Source organism: Meriones unguiculatus, chromosome 15 (genome assembly GCF_030254825.1).
Source record: "Meriones unguiculatus strain TT.TT164.6M chromosome 15, Bangor_MerUng_6.1, whole genome shotgun sequence".
Classification (NCBI taxonomy): domain Eukaryota; kingdom Metazoa; phylum Chordata; class Mammalia; order Rodentia; family Muridae; genus Meriones; species Meriones unguiculatus.
In genome coordinates, this window is record NC_083362.1 from 71214380 (window position 1) to 71239581 (window position 25202).

At 40.8% G+C, this 25202-nt stretch overlaps 1 protein-coding gene across 4 annotated transcripts in view; it reads left to right on the top strand.

Annotated features, from left to right (window-relative positions):
• Cab39 (calcium binding protein 39) overlaps positions 1 to 25202 on the top strand; it is a 72397-nt gene that overhangs the window by 9763 nt on the left and 37432 nt on the right. For all 4 annotated transcript variants that reach the window (XM_021658196.2, XM_060368766.1, XM_021658198.2 and 1 more), the window contains exon 2: positions 23604 to 23760. In XM_021658196.2, the coding sequence (XP_021513871.1) occupies positions 23647 to 23760 (114 nt within the window). In that variant the 5' untranslated portion in view covers positions 23604 to 23646. The remainder of the gene's footprint in view (positions 1 to 23603; positions 23761 to 25202) is intronic.

The following is a 25202-nucleotide window of genomic DNA, read 5'->3' on the forward strand; positions in this document are numbered from 1 at the left end:
CTAGTGGCCGTGGAGGCCAAAAGGTGTCAGATCCCCTAGAACCAAAGATGCAGATGGTTATGAGCCACCATGTGAGTGCTGGGAATCAAACCCTGGTCCTCTGGAAGAGTACTGTACCATATCTGCAGCCTATGAAGCAGATTTGTCTCTGTCTGTCTGGCTAGCTAGCCATCTTTGGTATTGTTTTTTTCAAGGCAGGGTTTCTCTGTGTAGCTTTGGCTGGCCTGGACTCACTTTGTAGACAAAGCTGGCCTCTGCCTCCTTGAGTGCTAGGATTACAGGCATGTGCCACTGTGCCCAGATGCATGAAGCAGTTTTTAAATCTTATTATATGTGATGCTTTCCAGTATTCTAGATTTGTTAATGCTTGTTACGAGCTACTAGAGATAGCTCACGGTGTAATTTGAGATCTATTTTTAGGTCACACTGATTTATAATCACGGGAGTTATAAGAGTGAGGCTGTACCAGACAGACAGTTCTGTAAATGAAACAGCTTAAAAGCTCAGTGTTCATAGGGCCATAAGGAAAGACTTAAATTTTAGTTGTATGCTGCTGGGGATCATATTGTATGCCTACTCTCCCCTGATTGTCCTGTCTGTAGACTGCTGTCTATAAAGAAGTTTGAAGGTTCAATAAGAAAATGCTATACACAGTATCTGGTGTGTTCCAAGTTCCTGTTATACAGTAGTTGGTATGGTAATTGAAGTTCTCAGAGATTTTCTTCTGTGCCATATGTACTTTCAGAACTATTTTATGACTCTGGAAATTCATTAAGTAGCCATCAGTGAACCTGGACTCTTTGATCTGTAGTTGAATGTGTCATTTGTTGTGATGTCAGCAAAAAGGACACACTTATTTTACCTTCTAGTTAGAAGCTTTATGATACAGTATTGCACAATTAAAGTTTTCTCTTACACAATTTCTTAAGTAAGCATGTAATTAAATGCAAACATATCCATACTAGCCCAGCGTCATGGTGCATGCTTGTAATCCTATCTCTCACGATGTTGAGGCAGGAGGATCACACATTTGAACCTAGCCTAGGCTGTATAGTGAGACCCTATCTAAACAGAGTACTTGCTTGCAACAATGATTAGTTTCTTATAGTTCTTTTTTGTGATTTGTTTTTAGTTTATGTCCATTGGTGTTTTGGCTTTTATGTATGTTTGTATGAGGATGTTGGATTCCCTGGAACTGGAGTTACAGACAGTTGTGAGCTACCATGTTGGTGTTGGGAATTGAACCTGGGTCCTCTGGAAGAGCAACCAGTACTCTTAACCAGCTGTCTATCTCTCCAGCCCCATTTCTTCAAGTTATAATTCACTAAAACAAAAATAAATGATGATGTTTCTTATTTTATCCCCACTTCTACTGGGTATTTTTATTCTGTTCGTAATACTTCTATTGCCACTGGGGCCTTAACCCAAGAAAAGATACTTTCTTTAGAAGAGGTCAGTTGGTGGAGGCCAAATCAACCGTTCTAGTAAACATAACTGGCTGTTTTATATATTTGTGTGACCCGTAACACATTTGAGTTTTTTTCCATTTGACTTTTTTTTCCTAAGACTTTTAAAAACTATGTTTCAAAACACCACAACTGCTACTACTCCATACCCTCCAAAAAAGGTCAGGTGTAATGGCTCACTTCTTTAATCCCAGCACTCAGGAGGCAAGCTGATCTCTGTATTCGAGGTCAGGCTCCAGAACTGCACAGTGAAACCCTTGTCTTGGAGGGAAAAAATGTTTCAACTGTAGTGTATTTGAATTGGCGATGTGCACATATGTTCAGGTACTACCAGAGGATGGAGGTGAAGAAACCCTTGGAGCTAGACTTGTAAGAGATTGTGAGTTATCCAGCATGGGTGCTGGGAACTGAATTCAGGTCTTCTTCAAGAGCAGCAGGCACTCTTAACTGCTAAGCCATCTCTCCAGACCCTGATGAACATTTTTAATGGGAGTCCTGGTAGACCTGGAAAGGGGCTTCTCTGTTAATTAAGTACTGTGAGTAGTCAGTGGAGTCGCTAGTCTACAGTACAGTAAAGGTGCTAAACTAAGAGCTATAGATAGCTTCCTCTGCACATGCCAACTCAGGATGAAAATAGCATGTGAATTCTGTGTGGTGTAAGAACAAGATTAAAAAATAAATAATTGCCAACCTACACATGTATACCAGTTGCTGGTACATTCTCAAGACCTATATTAAGTATTCAGCCCTTTTATAAGAACCCAGTATTTTCAGGTGTTTAATAAATGAAACGATGGCCTCAGTTATAAACCTAGAAAGGGTCCTACATTCAGAACTCTGGTACAGAGCTTAACCTTGTACATGTAGTAGCTTTTTTGTGTTCAAGAGAATGGGTTGTAGACCCGTCCTGGAACATAGCCAGGCCAACCCTCCTGGTCAGGCTGTTTGTTCCTGGGTTGATTTCTACTGAGAAGAAATGGAGTTTTACAGGAAGACAAAGCTTACTTAAGTGCTGTTCTTTCACAGACAGCAAAGGTAAATTTACAAACCACAGAGCCGGAACTTAGTACGATTGCTGGAGGCCACAGCCAGGTGTTGATTTCTAGAAGCTCCAGGCCATTTATTAGCTGATTCCTTTTTTTCTCAGGATTCTAAGTAGGGAAAACATTCAGGTTGTTTTAAGTTGGAATGTTTTTGATGTTTTTACAAAGTAATTCTGTTGTGCTGGTTAGGTTTGGGGGATTTTGGTTTGTTTGCTTGTATAGTCTTTTTGGTTTTTTGTTTGTGTTTTGGGTTAGATTGTTTCTTTTTGAGTATAAAGGTAGAGTTATCTGGGAAGAGGAAACCTCAACTGAGAAATCATCAATCAGATTGGCCCTAGTCAAACCTGTGGGGGATTTTCTTGATCCCAGCATTTGGGAGACTGAGGCGGGAGGATCACAAGGTTGAGTGTAACCAGCCTCGATTACAGTGAGACTTTACCTTTTAAAAAAAATCTTCCAGTGTTTCTGCTTTCTCCCATTACTTACTATCTTATGCTTGTGTTACCCTGGCTGTCCTGAAACTCACTCTGTATACAGGCTGGCCTCGATCTTAGAGATCCCCTTGCTTCTGCCTTCCAAGTGCTGGGAGAAAGATTACTGGCCCTGAGAAAGATTACTTAATAAGAAACTTTTAGACAGGGTTGAAGAGAGGTCATGTGAAGTCACTGGGTTTTGAGGAATGTGCAGTCAATTCAGTGTAGATCTGAGGGCTCACAAGAAGAGTGCTTGCTTAGTGCACATGCAACCCTGGGGTCCCTTCCAGCACCACCAGAAAAAGTGCAAGCACCGCAAAGGAAATGAAAATTATGAAGTGTGCCTGAAGGGAAAATGGATCTTGTCCACTATCCAGGATAGATGTCTACTGATGGGAGATTAAAGAATTGGGACATGTGCCTCAAGGTAAAATGTCATCCAACCTGCCGTCAGGATGGATGGATCTTGATTGGAGAGTAGAGTTGGGACATGGGCATATTCTCCTGTAAACATAAGGAACTGTCAACATTTGCCAGGGGAGACTTGGCTTTCATCACTAACAAATACTTTAGGCACAGGTGACCCTTTGTCAGAAAAAGTATGACTTCGTGTTTGTCCTCACACAATTGCTCAGTTAATCTCTTTTGGCTTATTAAATTGCTCTGCTTTAGAAGACAGTGTCATTATACCATTTAATGATGCAAGAGTACTGTTGTCTCCACCTAGTTTGACTCTAAGGCACTAATTCTGGAGTCAGCCCACTCACAGGTCTTTGAAACTAAAGCAGTTTTTAAGAGATTCACTTCTCAGAATGAAAGCTGTGATGTTGCAGTATATCTAACTATAAAATATCTGCATAGCCCTAAGTGTCTTGAAAGCAGACATTCCAAGCAGCTCTGCCTGCATTCTCTCTTCCTTTTCAGGAAGTGTTACAGAGAGAATTAAGGGTTAGTGTTCTTGTTTTTAATTTGTTATGTATATGTGTGGATTCCTGTGTGTGTATATGTGTGTGTGTGTGCGCGCGCGCGCGTGTGCGCGCGTGTATGCGCGTGTGTGCGCGTGTGCGTGCGTGTGCGCGCATACGTGCGTGCATTCGTACCCTCAGAGAATTGGGGGCCATACGTCAGTTACTGGTATCTTCGTAAGTCCATCTGCATTATATTTTGGGGGTAAGATGGAGTGGATTGATTGATTTTGAGGTAGGGTCTCACTATATAGTCTTGCCTGGCCTGCTAGTTAGATCAGGCTGGTTCATTCCACTTTGTTTTGTTTTCATAAAAAGAGTTCAGTGAGCCCAGAGCTCATTGACTTGGTATAGTAGCTGGCCAGTGAGCTCCAGATGTCTGCCTGTCTCTCCTTGTGCTCTCCCCCAACACTCTCCAGCTTTGGGTTATATGTTCACCGTCAAGCCCAACTTTTTAATATGGGTTCCTCGAATGTGAACCCAACCTGTCATGTTTGCATTTTACTGAAAGTGCCATCTCCCCTTTGTGTTTGTTTTATTTGGGCCTTGTTGTGTTTAGAATCAGAGTTTTTCTATGTAGCCTGAGCTAGTCTCAAATTTGTGGTACTTCCTTCCTCATCTTCCCATGTGGCGGTATAGTGCCAGTTTTCAAATGGTTGCTATTGATACCATGTAACTCTTACAAATAATTCTTGTTCTTGCATTTACCTACCTATATATTTATGTAATTTTAATTGATTACTTATATCTTGCTTGAATCTGCAAGCAAATATATATCCAAAGGGTATGTATTTACAAGGTCATTTTAAGAGTTCAGTTTAAGATGATTGTGGGAGAAAATTTGCATTTCCCTACATAATCTTTTTTTGTAATTATATTTTATTTATTTTTTATTTTTATTATTAGTTACATTTATTAACTCTGTATCCCAGTTGTATCCCACTCCCTCATTCTCTCCCAATCCCACTCACCCTCCCTTATCTCCTCCCTGTCCCTTTCTAAGTCCACTGATAGGGGAGGACCTCCTCCCCTTTCATCTTACCCTGTTTTATCAGGTATCTTCAGGACTGGCTGCAAAGTCCTCCTCTGTGGCCTAGCAGGGCTGCTCCTCCCTTGGGGGGTGGAGAGGTCAAAGAGCCTGCCATTGAGTTCCTGTCAGAAATAGTCACTGTTCCCCTTACTAGGAAAACCCACTTGGTTACTGGGCTACCACAGGCTACATCCAAGCAGAGGTTCTAGGTTATATCCATACATGGTCCTTGGTTGGAGTATCAGTCTCAGAAAAGACCCCTGTGCCCAGATATATTTGGTCCTTGTGGAGCTCCTATCCTCTCCATGTCATACTAACTCCCCCTTCTTTCATGTGATTCCCTGCATTCTGCTGGTTTGGTTATGAGTCTTAGTATTTGCTTTGATACATTGCTAGGTGTGAGAATAAGCAGACAATAGTTTTCTTGTTGTTGCTGTTTTAAGACTGGAGATTGAACCCCAGGACTTTGAACATACCAGACAAGCACTCTGTCACTTATTCCAAACCCCATCCATTTTTGTTGTTCAGTCCTTTAGCCCCCAAAGTGGGTATGCAGATCATATAGGAGTCAAAGGTGATGCCACTCTTGCCACTAGGCCAGTTTGTATCTCTCTGAGGTTTAGAGGACAAATGCCAAACTCACGCTTAGAACTGCCCTTCTTGGGAAAAAATGTCCACAGCAGTGAAACCTAGGAGGTGTGTGTCCACTGCTCCCCCTTCCCCCCCAATAAATCAGAGCTCTCTTGTTTCTTCCAGCAAAGCAAGGATTTTAATTTTAGTAAGATTTTATCTTGGGAGATTACTCAAATACTTGAGTCATGGGGGGAGGTGTGGATACACCTGGCTCCCACAAACAGCTGGCACCAGGTCATAAACATTAAATTAGTCCGTTCTTTTTTTTTTAATTTTTAATTTTTTATATTAATCACAGGTTATTTACTTTGTATCCCAGCTGTAGCCCCCTCCCTCATTCCCTCCCAATCCCATCCTCCCTCCCTCGTCTTTTCCCTGCCCCTTTCCAAGTCCACTAACAGGGGAGGACCTCCTCCCCCTCCATCTGACCCTAGCTTATCAAGTCTCTTCAGGACTGGCTGCAATGTCCTCTTCTGTGGCCTAGCTAGGCTGCTATTCCCTTGTGGGAGGGGAGTGGAAGAGCTCGATATTAAGTTCCTGTCAGAAATAGTCCCTGTTCCCCTTATTAGAGAACCCATTTGGACACTGAGCTGCCATGGGCTGTATCCGAGCAGGGGTTCGAGGTTATCTCCATGCATGGTCCTTGGTTGGAGTTCTGACTGCATTTCCCTGCTCATCCCATCTTGTGCAGAGCTCTTGTCTAGCCACCTGCATTTTATAAGTGTTTTTCTCAGAACTTGGTTTCTGGGTAGGGGCTTGCCTCCCAGGTTAAACATCCAGTTTGCCTCTTTCAGTTACCATGCAGGTGATCAGGGAATTGGTTCACACAGACTATCTCATGAACCACTGGAGCTGTGTGAGTGGCACATGACAGAGTAAGACTTGGCAGAAGGGGATAAGTGCCAGGTATAGTGAGTGATGCGTGCCTTGAATCTTAGCACCCAGAAAGCAAAGGCAGGTGAATCTCTGAGTTTGAGACCAGCCTGGTCTACAGATCAAGTTCCAGAACAGCCAGGGTTTCACAGAGAAACTTTGTCTTGAAAGAAAAAACAACAAAAAATAGTGGCCTATGACCTCTGTAGCAGAGAATTGTTGGTATGTTAATCTGGCTTCTTTAGGTGTCTAGGGTTATAGTATAATGAATTTCTTGGTTGCTTTGCCCAGACTACTTATTTGTTCCTGTTTCCTTCTTGCTCTTTATCTCAGATCTTAAGCTTGAAAACTTTGAATAGCTATATCTCTAAGGTACCCAGGGAGTGTGTATAGAATGAATGGACCATAGTTAGTAACAGACACTCAGTCCTCTTTGCTGCCGCCACCACTGAGAAGCCACAGTGCTTACATTTACTCATCGTTCCTGGGAGCGTAGAAGGAGAGACTGGAAGGTGAACTGTTTTTTTTTTTTTTTTTTTTTTTTTAACTAAACCAGTATTTTTGATTGGGCAACATTTTTGTTTACCTCATCATTTGCACAGTTTCACATTTATATTGTATTGTGTTCTTTACCTGCTGCTTGCCACCACCACCCCATCTTATTCTTGGTACTTAATGTCCTTGATGAGACGGGAATAGACTGTGATAATGATATGAAGGTATAGCTCAGAGAATATTTTAATTTATGAATGGAAACTTTTTTATTGCTTGAAAAGAATATATTTTTTATACCTGGTAAAAATAATTTTCTATGAAAGCAGACATTTAAAACTCAGTGTCTGCAATGCATTTCATTTAACAGCAGCTTGAACAGTATGTTGCATAAGCTTGGAAAGAAATACTTGTTTTTTTTTTTTTTTTTTTCTTAACCAGAATGATGGGAACTAAATAGATATTGCACAAGTGAGTAGACAGGGGAATAGCCAGGACTGCCCTTTTACACTACTACTAAAAAAGGCTGGACCACTGGCAGAGCTAAAATTTGGCTCTTCAGATAAGGACCCGCCCTTTTTTCTGTAAATCTTATATATTGATTGCCTTCATTGTTCTTTATCTCTTTTGACATAAGATCTTCCTAGCATTGTAACTAATCTCATCTCAGAGATAAAGCACACTGAATTTTGCATTATTAAGCGAATTTGTCTTAGTGTTAAGATTATAAGTGTGTTTGCACCTATATACTAAGCTTAGATTTTTTTTTTTTTAATGTTCCTCACTGCTGTGTTTTGGATTTGATTTGGACCTCAAGTGTCAACATGCTGAAGACTTGATCCTCAGTGGGTCATTATATGGGGTACTAAGAGTGGACCTTAGTGCTCTTAGGTCATTGGGAGTGTGAAGTTCTTGTTAGAGAGCTATTCCCTTTTCTTTTTTGCTTGCTGTTTGAAATATGACCAATAGCTGCTGTTCCTGCCAAGTGTGGCACCATTGAAAGGGCCTTCGTTAGGCTTATGCTGATGCAGGTGCTGTGCCCTTGAGCCAACCACCCAAACTGTGAACTAATATAGACATCTTTTCTTAAGTTATCCTGACTCAGGCATTTTGTTACAGTGATAAAAGCTGACCAAACACCTATTGTCATTTAGGAAACTGGAGAAATTAGGAGTATTTTTCCTTTATTTTCTTTACTGATATCTCTTCATACTCCCATCTTCCGTCTTATCATAGAAAACAAGATAAAGAAAAGTAGGGGGAAAAAAGGACAAATTGACTTTTTATAATTTATTTAAATTTATTTTATTTGCATTGGTGTGAGGGTGTCAGACCATCTGGAACTGGAGTTACAGACAGTTGTGAGCTGCCAGTGGGTGCTGGAGTTGAACCCAGGTCCTTTGGAAGAACAGACAAGGCTCTTAACCTCTGAGCCATCTCTCCAGCCCCAACAAATTGACTCTTGGGTCAGGGTTAATACACAAATAAACACGTTTTGGTACTGTTAGGTGAAATCCCGCCTTTGGCTTTGAATATGGTAGCTAGAGTACCATACTAATACAGTTTAAAATTGTATGTAAGACACAAAATCAACTAGTTGCTTAAGAGAAGCATGACTGTAGGAATTAAGAGCATCACTTCAGTGTCTACAAATGAGCTACTCAGGCTTAAGATATTGTAGTTTAAGAGCTAAAAGATAATATTGTTCTGGAGTCCAGTATTATTAAATTACTTTTCTGACTGATCCGGGGCCATTTGTGATTCTTCCTCCTCAACCTTTGGAGCTCTGGGATTGTAGGTGTGTACCACTGCGCCATGTTAAAGTCGGTGGTTTTCTGGGGCTCTGGAGTTGTCATAGTGGCCTTCTGCTCATGCCTCCAAATGCCTTGTTAGACACGAGAAAGGGTCAAGGTTATACTCTCAGGTAACTGCTTGGCTTTAACAATTGGCTAATTCTAGTGCACAACACTAGAGCTGCCTCTGAAAAGTAAAGAGCCCGCCTAGGGCTTGATTTAAAGCTAGATGCCTACAGCGACTTGGATGCCAGTAAAATGCCAAATGACTTGGCATCTGCCAGTAATCCCAGCACTTGGAAGGCAGAGGTAAAAAGATAACAAGTTTGAGGTTAGCTTGGGCTACATAAGACTTCATTTTAAAGGCAGGTTATGTTTTATTCATGACATAGAAGTCTGTTCTAAAACAAAAGCAATAAAGTGAGCTGGAGTGGACTGACTTCCTCCTCCAGAACTAATCTAGCACAGGGTTTAAAAGCCGCTGTCAGCACCATACCAAACACCGTTTCTGTCTGCAGATGCTTCTGACCTTTTAACGTTCATCTCCCATTATTTTAAAACAAGTTCACAGTATTTGCTTCACTTCTAAAACCCCTGTGGCAACCCAGTTTCAGTCAGCTGAAACCAGTTCAAATCCTATTCAAATTACTGTGATTCTGACACAATAATCTCAATATTTGGAAGAGTTTAATTTTTAAAAAAAATCAAGAAGATGCTGAGCATGATAGAACATGCCTTTTATCGTAGCATTCAAGAGGCAGCGGCAGGCAGATCTCTGAGTTCCAGGAATAAATTGTTAGACTCTCAAAAGAAACAAAACATCTAAAAAGTAAAATAAATCATAGAGGGAAGAAAGTTTTCAGTGTAGGTAACTCTTCGGGGTCTCTCAGCTTAACTTCTTATACTCCCTCCACTAGAAGAGGCTATTGCTTCCTACATTTAGATAGGGATATCACATGAAGAGCAGCTTTTCCAGTTTGACTGTGTTGTCTGAGTGGAATGTTCTTTGAGTAATAAAAGAAGGCCTGTGGCCACTCTAAACAGCACCGGACTTTTCAACATGTGCTTTCCTTTCCCTTCCATACTTTATCACCCACAGAGCTTGACAAAATTACAAAATAACTTGTTTCCCTATCACACTTTAGACTGGCATAAAGTATGGGTGTCTAAGAGCCAGTGCAAGGAGCATCTTCTTGATGCCTGCCTTTAGTGTACAGGGTGCCTTGCCTGTCCTCCCAACTTGGTGTGGGTGAGGGTTTTCATAAGGGTATAGTAATGTGTTTGTTACTGTTCCGTAGATTTGAAGTCTGCTCTGTGTGTACCTGTCTATTCTACTTCATATTATGACCTCATCTTTTTTAGGCCCGTGAGCTGAGTTGTTGGTATGTGGTGGAAAGTTTTATTTCCTCCAAAGAAAGCACGTGCAACAGCTTTCTGTGTGATCCTGCCGGCTAACTGAAAGCCGTGGTTCAGTTGCTTCCTCTGATGTTAAATACTATTTAGCCTCATTGTTTCATTGAGAACTCTTCTCTCAACCTAAGATCAAGCCTTCATGTCCCAGTTAATGTGTTCTACATCAGCGGCTCTCAACCTGTGGGTTGTGACCCCTTTGGGGCTCCCATATCAGATATTCCGCATATCAGATATTTACATTAGGGTTCATATGGTAACAAAATCACAGTTATAAAGTAGCAGTGAACCTAAATTTTTGGCTGGGGTTCACCACAGCGTGAGCTGTATTAAAGGTCCACAGCACTGGGAATATTGTGAACCACTCTTCTACATGACCCTCAGCCTCAAGTACCATGCAGTTGTGCATTTGTCTCTGTGTACTTCTGCTGAAAAGACTTACTTACACTGATGTTACTATCTGACAACCTCTGGGTAGGTAGTTAAAAAGAAAACAAACTTGCAAATCTCCAACTATGGTGGTGCAGCCTGGGCTGGCTTTGCAGTATGTTTGTGCTTTTGTGGGCATTTGGCCAGAACAAAAATAGTAATGCTAGACCCAGGTTTATATCTGATTCTGTAGACATTTAAAGCTGTGGAGTTTGAATTTTTTTCAAAATACAGTTCTTCAGAATAACTAAAGACAAATTTAGTAATTACCTTTGCAAGTATGACTTTTTAAAGTCACTGAGTTTCTAATACATTGTTAAATTTTTAACCTAAAGAGAATTTTCCAAAAGGTAGTTTGTCCATACTTGGAATTTGCTTCGGGTTTTTCTCATCTGTTTACAGTTCAAGTTTGAATGTTGCGTCCTTCCTTCTTCAGGAATTTGCTTTCTGAGGGGCAGGGTTGGCTGTTTGCTTTTCTTATTTACAAAAATGTGGGCGAGACCATGATGTTTGTTCATGATCATATGGACTGTGTTTGCACAGCCTTGTGGCAGAGCAAGTAAAAAGTTTACCTGAAAAAGTAGATTGCAGTTCCTTTCTTGAAGATTGATACTTTTTCATTCTTTAAAAAAATCTGTGCTGGTTTGCTCTATGTATACACCTCAGTTTGCACATGTGGAGTCAGAGAACAACTTGCAGGTGGATTCTTCCCTCCTACCGTGTGTCCCATGGCTTCAGCTCAGGCCGTCAGGCCGGGTGGCAAGTGTCTTCACCCACTGAGTCACCTCATGGGCCCCATTTCTCATACTTTTCCGTGTGTATGACTATTTTGCTTACATGTATGTGTATGCACTTACGTGGATGCCGGGTGTCCCTTGACACCAAAAGATGGTGTTAGATTTCCTGCAGCTGGAATTACAGTTGGTTGTGAGCCACAGTGTTGGTACTGGGAACTGAATCTGGATCATCTGCAGGAACAGCAAGTGCTCTTAACTGCCAGGTCTTCTCTCCAGGGTCAGGTTTCTCATTCTTAAATGTGGGAGTTGTTAATTTTTCTTATTGAAATACACTACTCATTTGTTTAGTCTTTTTTTTTTTTTTTCCCAGAGCTGAGAATCGAACCCAGGGCCTTGAGCTTCTTAGGCTTGCTAGGCAAGTGCTCTACCACTGAGCCCCAAGCCTACTCATTTGTTTAGAAGTAGTTGAAATTCACATTTTTTAAAATTAGTTCTAAAATTACGATATTGTAGCTTTTAATTCCTTAATAATTTCTATGAATCATTGTAGATAGAACTAAAAATGGCAAATCCATACTAATTTTAAAAGCCAGAGGAAGCAGTCAGTCATATATTACAGTTGTTTATAAATAATGCTTTGTGATCTATAACTAATTTCCAGTCTTTATGATAAAATCTTTGGCTTGTGACAGTTTGAGAAGTCCAGCATATGAATAAGAAAGCTGTCAAAGTTTACTTGTTTGTTGCTTGGGGGGCGGTGTACATGCACACATAGAGTCTGCACGTGCATGGCACATGCTTGTCACTGTTGGCTGAGGCCAGAAGATACTGTCATATCCCCCAGAGACAGAGTCACATGGGTGCCGGGAACTGAGCTGAGGTTCTCTGAGAGAGCAGTATGGTGTTCTTACCCCCTGAGCCATCTTACTAGACCCTTCAGATCAATTTACAGTCTTTGTTTTGCTTATTGCAGGTCTTGTCAGTAGGCTGGGAAATCCCTTTAGTGTGGTAGCACCAGCCTTTAGAAGGAGGGAATGGGGTGGAGCAAAATAGAACAAAATACAGAGTAAATTTTTGATAAAATAATGAATGACATTATTTTGATAAATAATGAATGTTTGGTGATGTTTTGTTGGGTTGGTTGGTTGGTTAGTTTTTGTTGTTGTTTTTTCCTTCATTCTTTTCCAAGCTGACCTAGAACTCACTGGCTAAGGATGATCTTGAATTCCTGATCCCCCTTCCTCTGCCTCTCACATACTAAGGTTGCTATCCTTGGCTTGATTCTTATTTTTATTGTATAAATGTGTGTTTTGGGTTTAAAGAACTCTGTAAACCTCCATTGGTAACAGTAATACAGTTGGATATCCTGGTCTTGTAGTAGTTTAAGTAACTACACAAAAGAGGTTGATGGAAGGCTTTAGGTGGAAAGTTCCGATCTTGCCTGCTACTGTACCTTCAACAGGAAGTAAAGGAAGACCTGTGTAATTTACTCATCAAAGTTGTAGTTGACAGGAATTTGATAGGAGAAGATAATATAATAGATGACAGAGTCAAGATTCAAGAAAAAAAATTTATTGTGGGGTGGGGTGGGGAGTATCTGTGTGTGTGCGCGCCTCTGTGCCCATGTCTATATGTCTGCAAGTATGGAAGACAGTTCTGTCTTTCTAACTCAGGCTGTCACTTTGGGCAGCTGTTGTCGTTACCTGCTGAGCTATCTCATTGCTCCCACACATACATCCCAATTTAAAATGTACTGTGTATTGGAACTAAATCAGAAAAAAATTCAGTAAAAGTAAGTGTTCATTCTACAGGCTTATCCCAGCATGCAGCAGTAAAGAGGTCAAGATGTAGCTACAGGAATACACACACAAAAATTGGAATTGATTGACTTGCTCAGAAAGTTTATCAGCTGCATCTTTTGACTATTGAAACTATCAGTAGGTTCAAGACTAAATCTAATACTTAGGTTGATAAAAAGTCTTGGCTGCTCAGATCACATGTGGGATTGAGAGTTAAGTTTGGATCACCACTCTCAGAGACAAACAGTTGAGGACCTGGAATATCTGCAGAATACTTGAGGGAATGCCCTGATAGTACCAGCTCCCTCAGCGTTCACCATTTTTATATGTAACCAGAAGCTGGATGAACTGTAGAGTGGTTCTTTTGCTAACTTGGCTAAATCTGGTGCAGACAGCTCACAGGCTAGAGTGGAGGTGGCAGTGTGTTTGATGTCTGATTTGCCTGTTCAAAATGACATCTCTCTCACTTTGTTTCCTATAATCCTACAGTCCTACATCCTAGGATGTGAGAATGCAGTTCTTCATCCCATATTCCATTGCTACCTACTGCCCACTGAAATGGCTGCCCAAACTTTTAATGATATATTTTGACAACTTGCAGAATTTACCCCTGTCCTTCCTTTTGAATGAAATCTAGGAATGAGAGGGGTTTTTTGTTTTTGTTTCTTTATCATTAGTGGAATTCATTTTCAAAAGCTTTATATTCAAAATTTTAAATAGCCTCAAATCAAAGGCTTATATTTGGGAGAAATGTTTCAAATGTAAATGACTTTACTTAGATAAGATATAAGCGTGTTAAGTATACTTAGCGCACGCAGAAACGTGCTGTGCAACCCAGCGTAACTTAATTAGATGCTGACTGAATAAAGCCCCAGATTTCATATGGCAGAGCAGGTTCCTTGGTGCTGTAATGACAGCAGTCAAAACGGACAGTAAAATAAGATCTAAATGGGCATCCATTTGAATGGTTTGTTTGTTAGAAAGATAGCAGTAATTACAAATATTTGGCATGTGTGGACATAAATCTTTCAGATTCAGCATGCTGTTGGAAATCTAATAGAAAATCCAAATTTATTTATTTATTTTAGGTTTACAGGAAAGCTTATAAAAAATGAAAACTGCATCTGGGGGAATGGCTCATCAGATAAGAGTTCTTGTTGCTCTTGCAGAGAACACGAGTTTGGTTCCTAGTGCCAACATTGAGGGGCTTATAATCATTCTGGCCTCCATAGGGACTGACCAAATTTACCCATATTCACTAAGATGAAATTGAAAAGAAAATGAAAATGTTGACTTTAAGTGATATTAATTGATGTGCAGATGACAGAAAAGGAAGACATTGTAAAAATAAAAAAGGGAATGTAAGATATTTCACAAATCCATAAGAAAAAGACAGTGGTAATAGGGGTGTGTCAAAAAAAAAAAAAGGTAGTAAAGAGTTGGTTAGAGGAAGGTAGAGGCAGGCAGATTGCTATGAGTTCGAGGCCAGTCTGATCTATAAAGCAAGTCCAGGACAGCCAGGACTACACAGAGAACTTTGTCGGGGTGGGGGCGGGGGGGGAACAAAGAGAAAAAAAGTTGGTTAGAAAGGTGAAACAAAGGGGAGATCAAAGCTTTTTGTTGGTTTTGTTAAGACAGCGTGGAACTGCACGCTAAGCTCCCTGGGAGTTTACTCCGACGCCCAGACTGGATTAAGAGCCCGCCTCAGCCCAGCAAGAGCTGGGATTATGGTCATAACCTTCCTATTTTGATACTCAGTCAGCTACTTATCTGAATCACTCTTGCTCTTTGATGGCTTCACTTGGTATACAGAACTTGTTCTCTGGCCACAACAACTCTTTGTGTAATCATTTCATAGGAACAGATTTCTAAGAGGTCAGCAATTATTCTTTCCTTTTTTTGTTGTTTTTGTTTTTGTTTGTTTGTTTTCAAGACAGGGCTGCTCTGTGTAATTGTCGTGGCTGTCCTGGAACTCACTTTGTAGACCAGGCTGGCCTCAAATTCACCAAAAAGATATGCCTGCCTTTGCCTCCTGGGTGCTGGGAAAGGCGTTTGCCACCACTGCCCACCTTTCCTCAGTTTTTATAAAAGCCAAGAAGCTGACATCACTCAGTGACTCAAAGAGAACTGGCTATGAAGTGGACTGAACTCCAGGTTCTTGTTGCCCCACCCCCATTCACCCAGAGACTTTAGGGAGACTATATTGTACCTAAGACACAGTACAGTTGGCTAGGTCTTAATGGCCCTTATAAGTGTTGTTAGAGCCATTATTTATTTCATCAAAGATTATAGATTTTTATTAGCTATGATTTATCTCTATAGAACTTTTTGTCTGCCAGTTACCCTGAAATATGAGCTATACAGAAAAGGTAGAATGAATGTGTTATTGCTTCCCTTTTTTTCACTTTATTTTCTCTCTCTCCTTTTAAGATTTGATTATTTATTGTGTTTACAGTGTTCTGCCTGCATGTACACCTGCAGGCCAGAAGAGGGCACCAGATGTGGTTTCTGGGAATTGAACTCGGGACTTTTGAAAAAATAGCCAGTGCTCTTAACCTCTGAGCCATCTCTCCAGTCCTCTTTTTTTATTATTATTATTATTATTATTATTATTATTATTATTATTATTATTATCTTTTTTGTTTGGGGAGACAGGGCTGGCTGATCTGGAATACAAGCTGTAGTTCCGTAGACCAGGCTGGCCTCAAACTCACAGATCTGTCAGCCTTTGCCTCCAAATCCTGGGTATAAAGGCATGCACCACCACCCTGGCTTATTTACTGATTTTTCTATTGAGTTTTTACCATCACAATCTTCAAAATAATCAAAGCCTTTTTAATTAGAATTTATTTATTTTTATTTTATGTGCAGGAGTGTTTTGCCTGTGTCTGCGTGAGGGTGTTAGAAACCCTGGAACTGGTGTTACAGACAGATGTTAGCTTCCATTGGGTGCTGGGAATTGAACCAGCGTCCTCTGGAAGAGCAGCCATTACCTTAACCCCTTAGCCAGCTCTCCAGCCCCCAACCACAACGCTCTTAGTGCTACTTTTTTTAAAGTTATTTTTGTTTCTCAGTGTGAACAGTTGGTATGTGTGAGGGTGTGCCCATGCCACCACTTAGGGGCCTTATCCTGTCTCCACCTCCCATCCCACCCTGCTGTTTGCAGGGATGAGCTTTACCATGTGCCCTAGGCATCTCTTTGGGCTGTGGGTTCTTGTACTGTCTGAATCACCTCCCTAGCCTAAGTGTTGCCTATAATGACTTGTAATGTTCTACTTGTATTGCTTTTAAATATATATTTTGTATATGCAGATGTTTGGTTTGCATGTCAGTACAAATTAAACACCTGCATATACAAAATATATATTTAGTCATTTACTTATATATATTTAGTCATTATATTTAGTGTATATATAGGAATATATACACATACATACATAGTCATTTATTTTTATGCCCAGAATGTACCATCTTAGGCCAGTATGTCTGTTTGGGCATGACCTCATTAGCATGCCCCAGGCTCGTTGTTGTTTATTTCCAACACTTTTGTTTGTTTATTTGTTTTTTTGTTTTTACGAAATAGGGTTTCTCTGTATAGACTTCAGACCGGGCTGGCCTCAAACTCAGAGAGATCTGCCTGCCTCTGCCTCCCAAGTGCTGGGATTAAAGCCACCATGCCTGGCTTATTTCCAAATCTTTTATTAGTATTTCCCTAGATTCTTCTAGTGAGAAATTTTCTTGAAATGATTAGTATATAAATGTTAGCTCGAGACTAGAAAGATGGCTCATGGATTAAGAGTGCTTCCTGCTCTTCTAAAAGAACCCAAATTCACTTCCCAGTACCCATCAGCAACCACCTGTGACCCCAGGTCTAGGGGACGTGGCACCCTCTCCTGGCTACCATGGATACCTGCATTTATGTTGCATACATATACATGAAAATAGGAATTTTTTAAAAAGGTGTTGCATTGTATGTGATAACTTTCTAACTGTAGTGAAAATGGGTAGTTCTATTTACCTATTACTATACTTTCATAGATTTTTCAGCAAGCATATGCCTCTGCATGTAAAGATCACAAATTGAGGGCTAGTAAGATGAGTCAGCTGATGGAGGTCACTTGGCTGCCAGACTTGGTGATCTGAGTTTGATTCCTAGGACCCATATGGTATATATGTGCAGTTTTATATCTAAAACTTTTGGGATTGTTTGTTTTCAAGCCAGGGTTTCTCTGTAGAGCCTTGGCTGTCCTAGACTCGCTTTGTAGACCAGATTGGCCCCAAACTCACAGAGATCTGCCTGCCTCTGCCTCCCTGAGTAATGGGATTACAGGTGTGTGCCACTGTACCCGGCTTCTAAAACTTTTTTTTTAATTGGTCTTTCGAGACAGGGTTTCTCTGTATAGCCTGACAGTCCTGGAACTAGCTCTGTGGACCAGGTTGGCCTTGAACTCAGAGATTCACCTGCCTCTGCCTCCAAGTGCTAGGAATAAAGGTGTGTACCACCACTGGCAAAGCTTGTCAGAATTTTCACAATTTATTTAAGATTTCACAACACATAGCTATATTTTCTGAGAATTCTACTCGTTTAAAGAAGTACTCAGCATCTTTGTATGTAAATTGTAGAGGGACAATTATTGGGACACATTAGTAAAGTAAGTTTTAGATTTAAGAGTGCAATATTTTTAAGATTATTGATAAAAATTAGGTATATCATTATAACATGAAAGATACTGGATAGCCTGATAAATACTGTAAAAAGTTGGTTAGAACCTAATTCTCACACTCAGCTTTTCTTTACTAACGTCATGCTATTTGGAAAGCCATTCAAATTTTTTTCTTTGTCTTTTTGTGCGGGGAGGGCAGGGTCTTGACATATAATCCTGGCTGACTTGAAACTCCATATATAGAGCAGCTAGCGTTGAACTGGTAGCAGTCTTTATGTCTTGGGAACTCCACTCAGTTTTTTTGAGACACAGAAGAAACATTCCATTTTATAAATATGCTATAAGGACAAGGTACATGGCTCAGTAATTAAAGTGCTTGTCATGCAAGCACAGTATGAGGACTGGCATTCGTATCCCACACTCCACATAAATGCTGACTGGGCGAGGTGGTCCACTTGTAATCCAGCCTTGAGTCACTGAGAGGAAATTCCCAGAGCATGCTGGCTAGTAAGACTAGTCTTATCAGTGAGCTCTGGATTTGATGAGAGACCTTCCTCTATGAATAAGGTTGAAGAGCATCAAGTGTAATTCTGTACATCAGCCTCAGGCCTCTGTGAATGCACACATGTGCCCACCTCATGCATATGTAACATGTTTACAGCCCACCACAGATTCAGTCTTAAATGCATAACATGTTTACAACACACACACACACACACACACACACACAGAAAAAAGATGTAAGTAAATAGCCTGCAAGTATTCAGATCGTCAGGAAAAACAGCAAAGTAAAGAGCTCAGCAGACCCCTTGTTTTCATGGGACCTTTAGTAATAGAGAAGGGAGGTAGATAAACTGTCAGGCTGTATAAGGTCTGGAAAGATGAGGAGATGAGACTTTTAGAAACAGCAAACGGGTTGTGTGTGTGTTTGTGAGAGAGAGGGAGATTGCTGTGGGTCTCAGCATGCATGCACGTTGCCCTCTACCTCATCCACCTCTCAGAGTGCTAGGATTGAAAGTGTGGGCTACCATGCCTGGGCAAAGCCCACTGTGTCTAGTGTCTCTGGAGCAGTTTTGGCATAGTTGGTTTAGTTATGTTTCTGGTGGCTTTGGTATTTAACCAAGGCTTCATCTGGCTTCTTAAAGGTGATCCAGGTTTAATTTTAATGAAGTTGAATCATCAAATCTTATTTGCAGTTGTGAAGGAAGGGCAGGCCCCTCTTCTACACAAAAACTAAATGGAGTGTAGATGCTGACAGAAACTAAGGAGATAGTTTCATGGGTGCTTTAAGCCGCCTGATGTGGTGCTGAGACTTGAACTGCAGTTCTCTAGAGGAATAGCACATGCTCTTAACCATTGACCAACTTCTCCAGCCCATGTTGTGCACAGTAAAATACTTGCATTTTGAAGTATTTTCATTTTTACATCAAATAGGGTGTTTGTTTTGTTTTGTTTTGTTTTGTTTGAGGTAGGGTTTCTCTGTGTAGCCTTGGCTGTCCTGGACTTGCTCTGTAGACCAGGCTGGCTTTGAACTATCTCTCTGAGTGCTGAGATTAAAGGCCACCAGGCCCAGCTTTACATCACATTGTGAAGTAGCTGTTGTTTTTCACATTTATATATAAGGAAAGGGGCTTAGAAGTCTTAAGTTGAGGTCTGGTGAAATAAAGATTTGAATCTAGTCTCAGAGTATCTTTAAAATCCATGTAATTAATCAGCATGCCTTCTGATAATTGCCCTGTACTATCAAATGATAATACTTAGAAACAGTATCTGCTTATTTGATAATTATGTGGATGAAGTGGTGATATACAGTTGGGTCTTAGAGTCAGCTGAAAAAATAAACATGGGTTTGTATGTACTGGGTTAACTTTCCATGACTGCATACTCAATCAGGAACCTTAATGTACATTGGATTTAATCACCTTACATTGTGTGGACTTTTGTTCATTTATACTTTTTGCATTTGACCAATTTGATGAGTCAGATCTTACACGTATTAATATAAAGTTTTAGGAAGTCAGCTGTCTACAAGTGTGTTGTCATTCAGCAGTTTTTATTATTGTCTCCAAACACACATCCACATCTATGCACACCAGAATTTTGTCTGGAAAGCAGGCACTAGATGCCTTATGTTTGTAGTATATATTATGGAATGAATAACTGTCCTGATACTGCTTTATGGGTAGTTTGACTATTTTTCAGTATTTGTTAGTACCAGGGTGAATACAAGTGTGATGTATAAGCCAGAGCAACCCAATTGCCAAAGTGGTAGTCCCTAAGAATCCTAACTTTAATAGTGTTGTAGCTATTCTGCTGTTGAAGTTTTTAAACAGAAGTGACCATTTCTAGCGTCCTCTGGTCTCCCAGAGAGTAAACAACAGTGTAACTAAGTACAAATATAAAAGCAAGAAATTAAAGGAATGCATTGAAGGCTGGGCACAGTGGCGCACACCTTTAGTACATACAGCACAAGGGAGGCAGAAGCAGGCAGGTCTCTGAGTTCCCAGCCTTTCTGGCCTACAGAGAGAGTTCCAGAACAGCCAAGGCTACAAAGAGAAACCCTGACTCAAAAACCAAAAACGGGAAAAAAAAAAAAAAAAGACAATACGTTGACCTACCAATAGCTTCTTTCTTTTTCTTAGGTAAAGCTTCATGTTTGCAGTATGAATGGTAGAACATTTTCTTTAAAGGCTAGGTGTGTATTTCTAAGTGGTGGACTTAAATACAGCAACAGTGGAAAAATACTCATTCTGACTTAACACCAACAAAGAATATGGAAATACACAGGATTAAGCTTATGTGGACCCCAACCAAAAAGCAATGCTCCTTTTTCATTGATGGTGGTGCTTTTTTTCATCAGTCAGGTAATGCCTCACTCATTGTGACAGCCAGCATTTTCTTATCCTTGTCTTACTCTGTACTGCTATGACAAAATACTTAGCATTAGGAAACAGTCCCGGGGGCTAAATCTCATAACAAGGGGCAAGGTTTATATCTTCAGGTGCAAAAGAAGGTGAATGCATTCTTGCAAGCCATTATAAAAAAGGCAGCATTAATCAATCCACAAGGTTCCATCCTCATGGTATGAAAACCTCCTGTTTAAGTCTCTCAGTGTATGTATTAAGTTTGCAGCATATGAATTGTCATATCATGTCCTACAAGTACTGTTGACTACATTGCAACCCCTGGCATATAGAGATAATGCTGAGTGTCCAAAAGAATAGAATTGACTCAAATTGTGAACTGCTTATATGGAGAGTTAAGCAAATGACATATATTATCATAGCCAGGTGTTATGATGGAATGGTACTAGGAACAAGAAGCGGGACTTGGCTAGTCGGTGGTGGCGAACACCTTTAATCTCAGCACTCAGGAGGCAGAGGCAGGCCGTGAGTTCAAGGCCAGCTTGTTCTACAAGCAGGTTCCAGCACAGCCAAGGCAAAGGAGGGGGGTGGTAGAGGTAGAGAGAAAAAACCTGTCTGGAAAAAACAAGAAAAGAAGCAGGACTTGAATATTTGAATGTTAGGGTGAGTTTACAGGAAAAAGCAGCTGGACATGTAGATATGAGTTGTTGAGGCTGTGTGAACAAATAAAGGGCAAGTGAGACAGACAAGGGGAACCTTGAGTGGAAGTTAACATTGGAGCAAAGATGAGTCACTGAATTAATTTCAGAAAAGTAACAAAATGCAGAGAGAGGGAGAGGAAGGCAGCTGGTGGAGAACAACAATGCCAAGCAAGATTAGTGGCTACCAATCCCGAGTTCAGCTCTCAGGGTTCTCAGTGTTAGCATGAAGTGCTGTTAAATTATCCTGCCTTTTTCCAGTTACCCTTGGCCTCCAGAGCCTTAGGACTCAAGCACAGATCACTGATTACAATCACAAATAGGTGTCTATATTTTGGCTTTGTTTTTTGGTTTGTTTTTGGTTTTGTTTGTTTGTTTGTTTGTTTGTTTGTTTTTAAACAAGGTTTCTCTGTGTAGCCTTGGCTCTCCCAGAATCACTCCTTAGACCAGGTTGGCCTCAAATTTGGAGGTCACCTGCTTCTGCCTCCTGAATTCTGGGATTAAAGGCCTGCATTACCACCACTCCACTCAAAATAGGATTTGTAAAATGGCAGAAACTGAGATAGGGAGTAGAGGTTGGTCAGAAAAGATCACATCAAAATTTGTTGAGAAATAGCATATTTATGATATAATTATGGGCTTGATATTAGCAGTAAATCTACATGCTCTTTCCCCCTGTTTGTTCTTTGTTTCTTCTTTTTTGGTTTTTCGAGACAGGGCTTCTCTGTGTAGCCCTGTCTGTCTTGGAACTCATTCTTTTATACTAGGTTAGCCTCAAACTCAGAGTGCCTCTGCCTCCCAGAGTGCTGGGAATAAAGAACACTGAAAGGCACTCAGAGATATTTAAGATTCTTCTGAAAAGTGTTATCTTTTTATATTTAATATGAAGTTATTTAATGTCCATTAATGCCTTTAGTTCAACTTTCAAATTTTTATTTTTTTCATTGCTGGGGATCGAACCCACACTTTGACAAATAGTAGGCCATTCTCTTACCACTGATCTATACCCTCTCCCAGCTCTTCTCTTCTGTTGTTTTAATGAAAAAAGGAATTGTAACTCCCAACATGTTACTTTGTCAGCCACTTCCATTGTTGTCCTGTTAAATTTGTGTATTTGTGACAGCAGCCCAGTCTGTGGCCCTGGAACTTCTGTGCAAATCAGGCTGTCCTTTTGCTTTTGCCTCCCAGGTGCTGAAATTATTATTGGACCTGGCTATTCTCCTGAGTCTGTATGGTAGCTTTTTAGGGTAGCTGTGGCCCTTATCAGATAATTTGACATCATGGTTTGTCTATTTGAACTGTTGCTCTCTTCTACCACAGAAGTTAAGCACTTGTTAGCATCCCCAGGAACGTGTTGATCCGAGATGATTGCATCTACACTAGAAAAGTAGAAAGTCAGTGCTGTAACAGCCTTAAGGGAGATTGACACAGGGTGTTGTCAGGGCTCCCTCCAGCTCGGCAGTACTGAGCAGTGAGTGCATGTTAGACAACTCTACTGGGTGTTTTGGGAGAGCAGCATGAACTCTGGCATAGGAGCATGTTGCTGCTGCTGCTGCCGCTATTTGGTTGAGTGCCTCCTCTGGTTTTTTGCCTCATTTTTGTTAGCTGTAGAATAGACACTATCAATTGCAACTAAGGACAAGGTGAGTAAGAACTGAGTTTGGTTTACCATAAGCCAGATTGTCAACCTTGCAAAAAACTTGATAAGCAGTAATGACTGGCAGGGTAGTCAGAATGAGTGAAGTACTTAGCACTGGGCCTGACACTAGGTAGCTGCTCTGTGAGAAGTAGACCCTGCTACACATGTCAGCAGCAGCAGCATGCACCTGCTTGCTGGGTAGTTAGGGGAACAGAAGGTTTGGGAGTGGAGGGAAGATAAAATGGTGCTTTAAAGGTTAAGAGTGTTTCTCTGTGTCAACGTTTTCAAACATCTTAGTGGGCTTGCCAGGATACTTAAACTTTGTACATCATATAAAATGGTTTTAAGTTTTAAAAACATTTATTTTGTGTATTTGGCGTTTTGGTTGCATGTGTGCTGATGTAGTATGTGTCTGGAGAAGCAAGAAACCCTGGAACTAGCATCAGAGAGTTGTGAGTGCTGGGAACCAAGGCCTCATCCTGGAAGAACAGCAAGTGCTCTTGACTCCCCAGCATGGCTCTTCACAGATTGTAATGTAAAAGTGTGTCTTCTGTTGGCTCTACTTGTCTCTCATGAGCTTTGTACTTTGTTGCAGGCCAAGCAGGTAGAGTGCAGTGGAAGCCTTTGGTGCTGCCGTCATGCCGTTCCCGTTTGGCAAGTCTCACAAGTCTCCGGCAGATATTGTGAAGAACCTGAAGGAGAGCATGGCTGTTTTGGAAAAGCAGGACATTTCTGACAAAAAAGCAGAGAAGGTATGCATCTGGTTTTAATTCCTTTATTAAGGACCAAATACAAGATAGACTATGAAGTAACTTTTAAAAGCCAGTAAGTTACCATTTGGATATTGTTTGTTTGTTAAATAGGGTCTCGCTCTGTAGCTCAAGCTGGTCTGCAAAGTGGGAGTCTTTTGAATGCTGGCATGGGATTGCAAGATTACAGGTGTGAGCCACGGTGCCCAGGACTGGGCATTAACTGAAAGCTACATGTGTGTGCTAGGCAAGTGTTCTACCACTAGGTCACATTTTCTGCTCCTGGTTTTCTAGATTTTTGTTTTATTTTGTTTTGCTTTCCTCTCAACCCATAGTATCTCCATCTACATAATCAACACATTCTAAAACGTGGGCTCATCCAGTCAGGCCTTCCCCAGTCTTCTCAGAAGACTCCCATGCCTTCGCTTCCTAAAAGGGTTGTGAATAGAGCCTGTGAGTTTCACTTCTTGAAGACAGTCCTTGTCACTAATCTACCTCACGCATCTAAGCAGTCGTTCCAGCCTCCATGAAATCAGATAATCAGTAGACTGTAATGCCTTTGTCTTGTTGTTTTCCTTGGAATGGTATTCCCCTCCTCCATTTCCACCAACGCCCCATTCATCTTTCAAAACTCTTAACATATATTTCCTTTTCCTTAGAAAGCATCTCAGAATCTTTCTCCTTCTATCCCATGCCTGCCCACTAAAACACATCTCCACCATTTGGGCATCTGTCTTAAAATGTCTCTATAACTGGGCAGATACTCATCTATTCTAACCCAGTCATGCTAGTTTTGCTACTTCCCAGCCATGTGCTTGTTACTTGCTATCTCAGTCTTCTATCTTAGCCTTCTGCTGTATTTCTCTGCCCTCATAGTGAACTCATTCTGGCGCCTTCTCTCACTCCTCCTCGCCTTCCTTCGCTACCATTCTTTTTTCCCATCACTGGGATCAGAAGTCCAGCCTTCCTATCTCCTCTGCCCAGTCATTGGCTGTTATCTGTTTATTAACCAATCAGAGCTAATTGGGGAACATTCTTTACACATTAATACAGGAGATTCTTCAGTAATCATGATAATGCCCACGTTAGGACTGCAAAGTGATCTGAGGGCACAGAAATTAGCATCTGAATATTCGGTGCACAAAGACCAGCCTCCTTTTTATAACAAAGATACAATCTTATATACCAAATTGGTAGAACAAAATCTAGTAACATTAATGACTGAACTGCTTCTTCATAGGTATTCCTATTTTCCCTCCCTCCACCTTCTCCCTTAGCCTAGACTTTTCTCAAACTCGATCCTCCATCCTCAAACTTCCTGAGTCCTGAGATTACAGGTGTGTGCCACTGTGCACAGGTCTCCCAGGCATTCTTAAGTAAAACCAGCAGCAGTGTTTTTCTGTTTTGTTTTTTTACTAAGTATGTGGTCTTGCAGGTTTAAATAA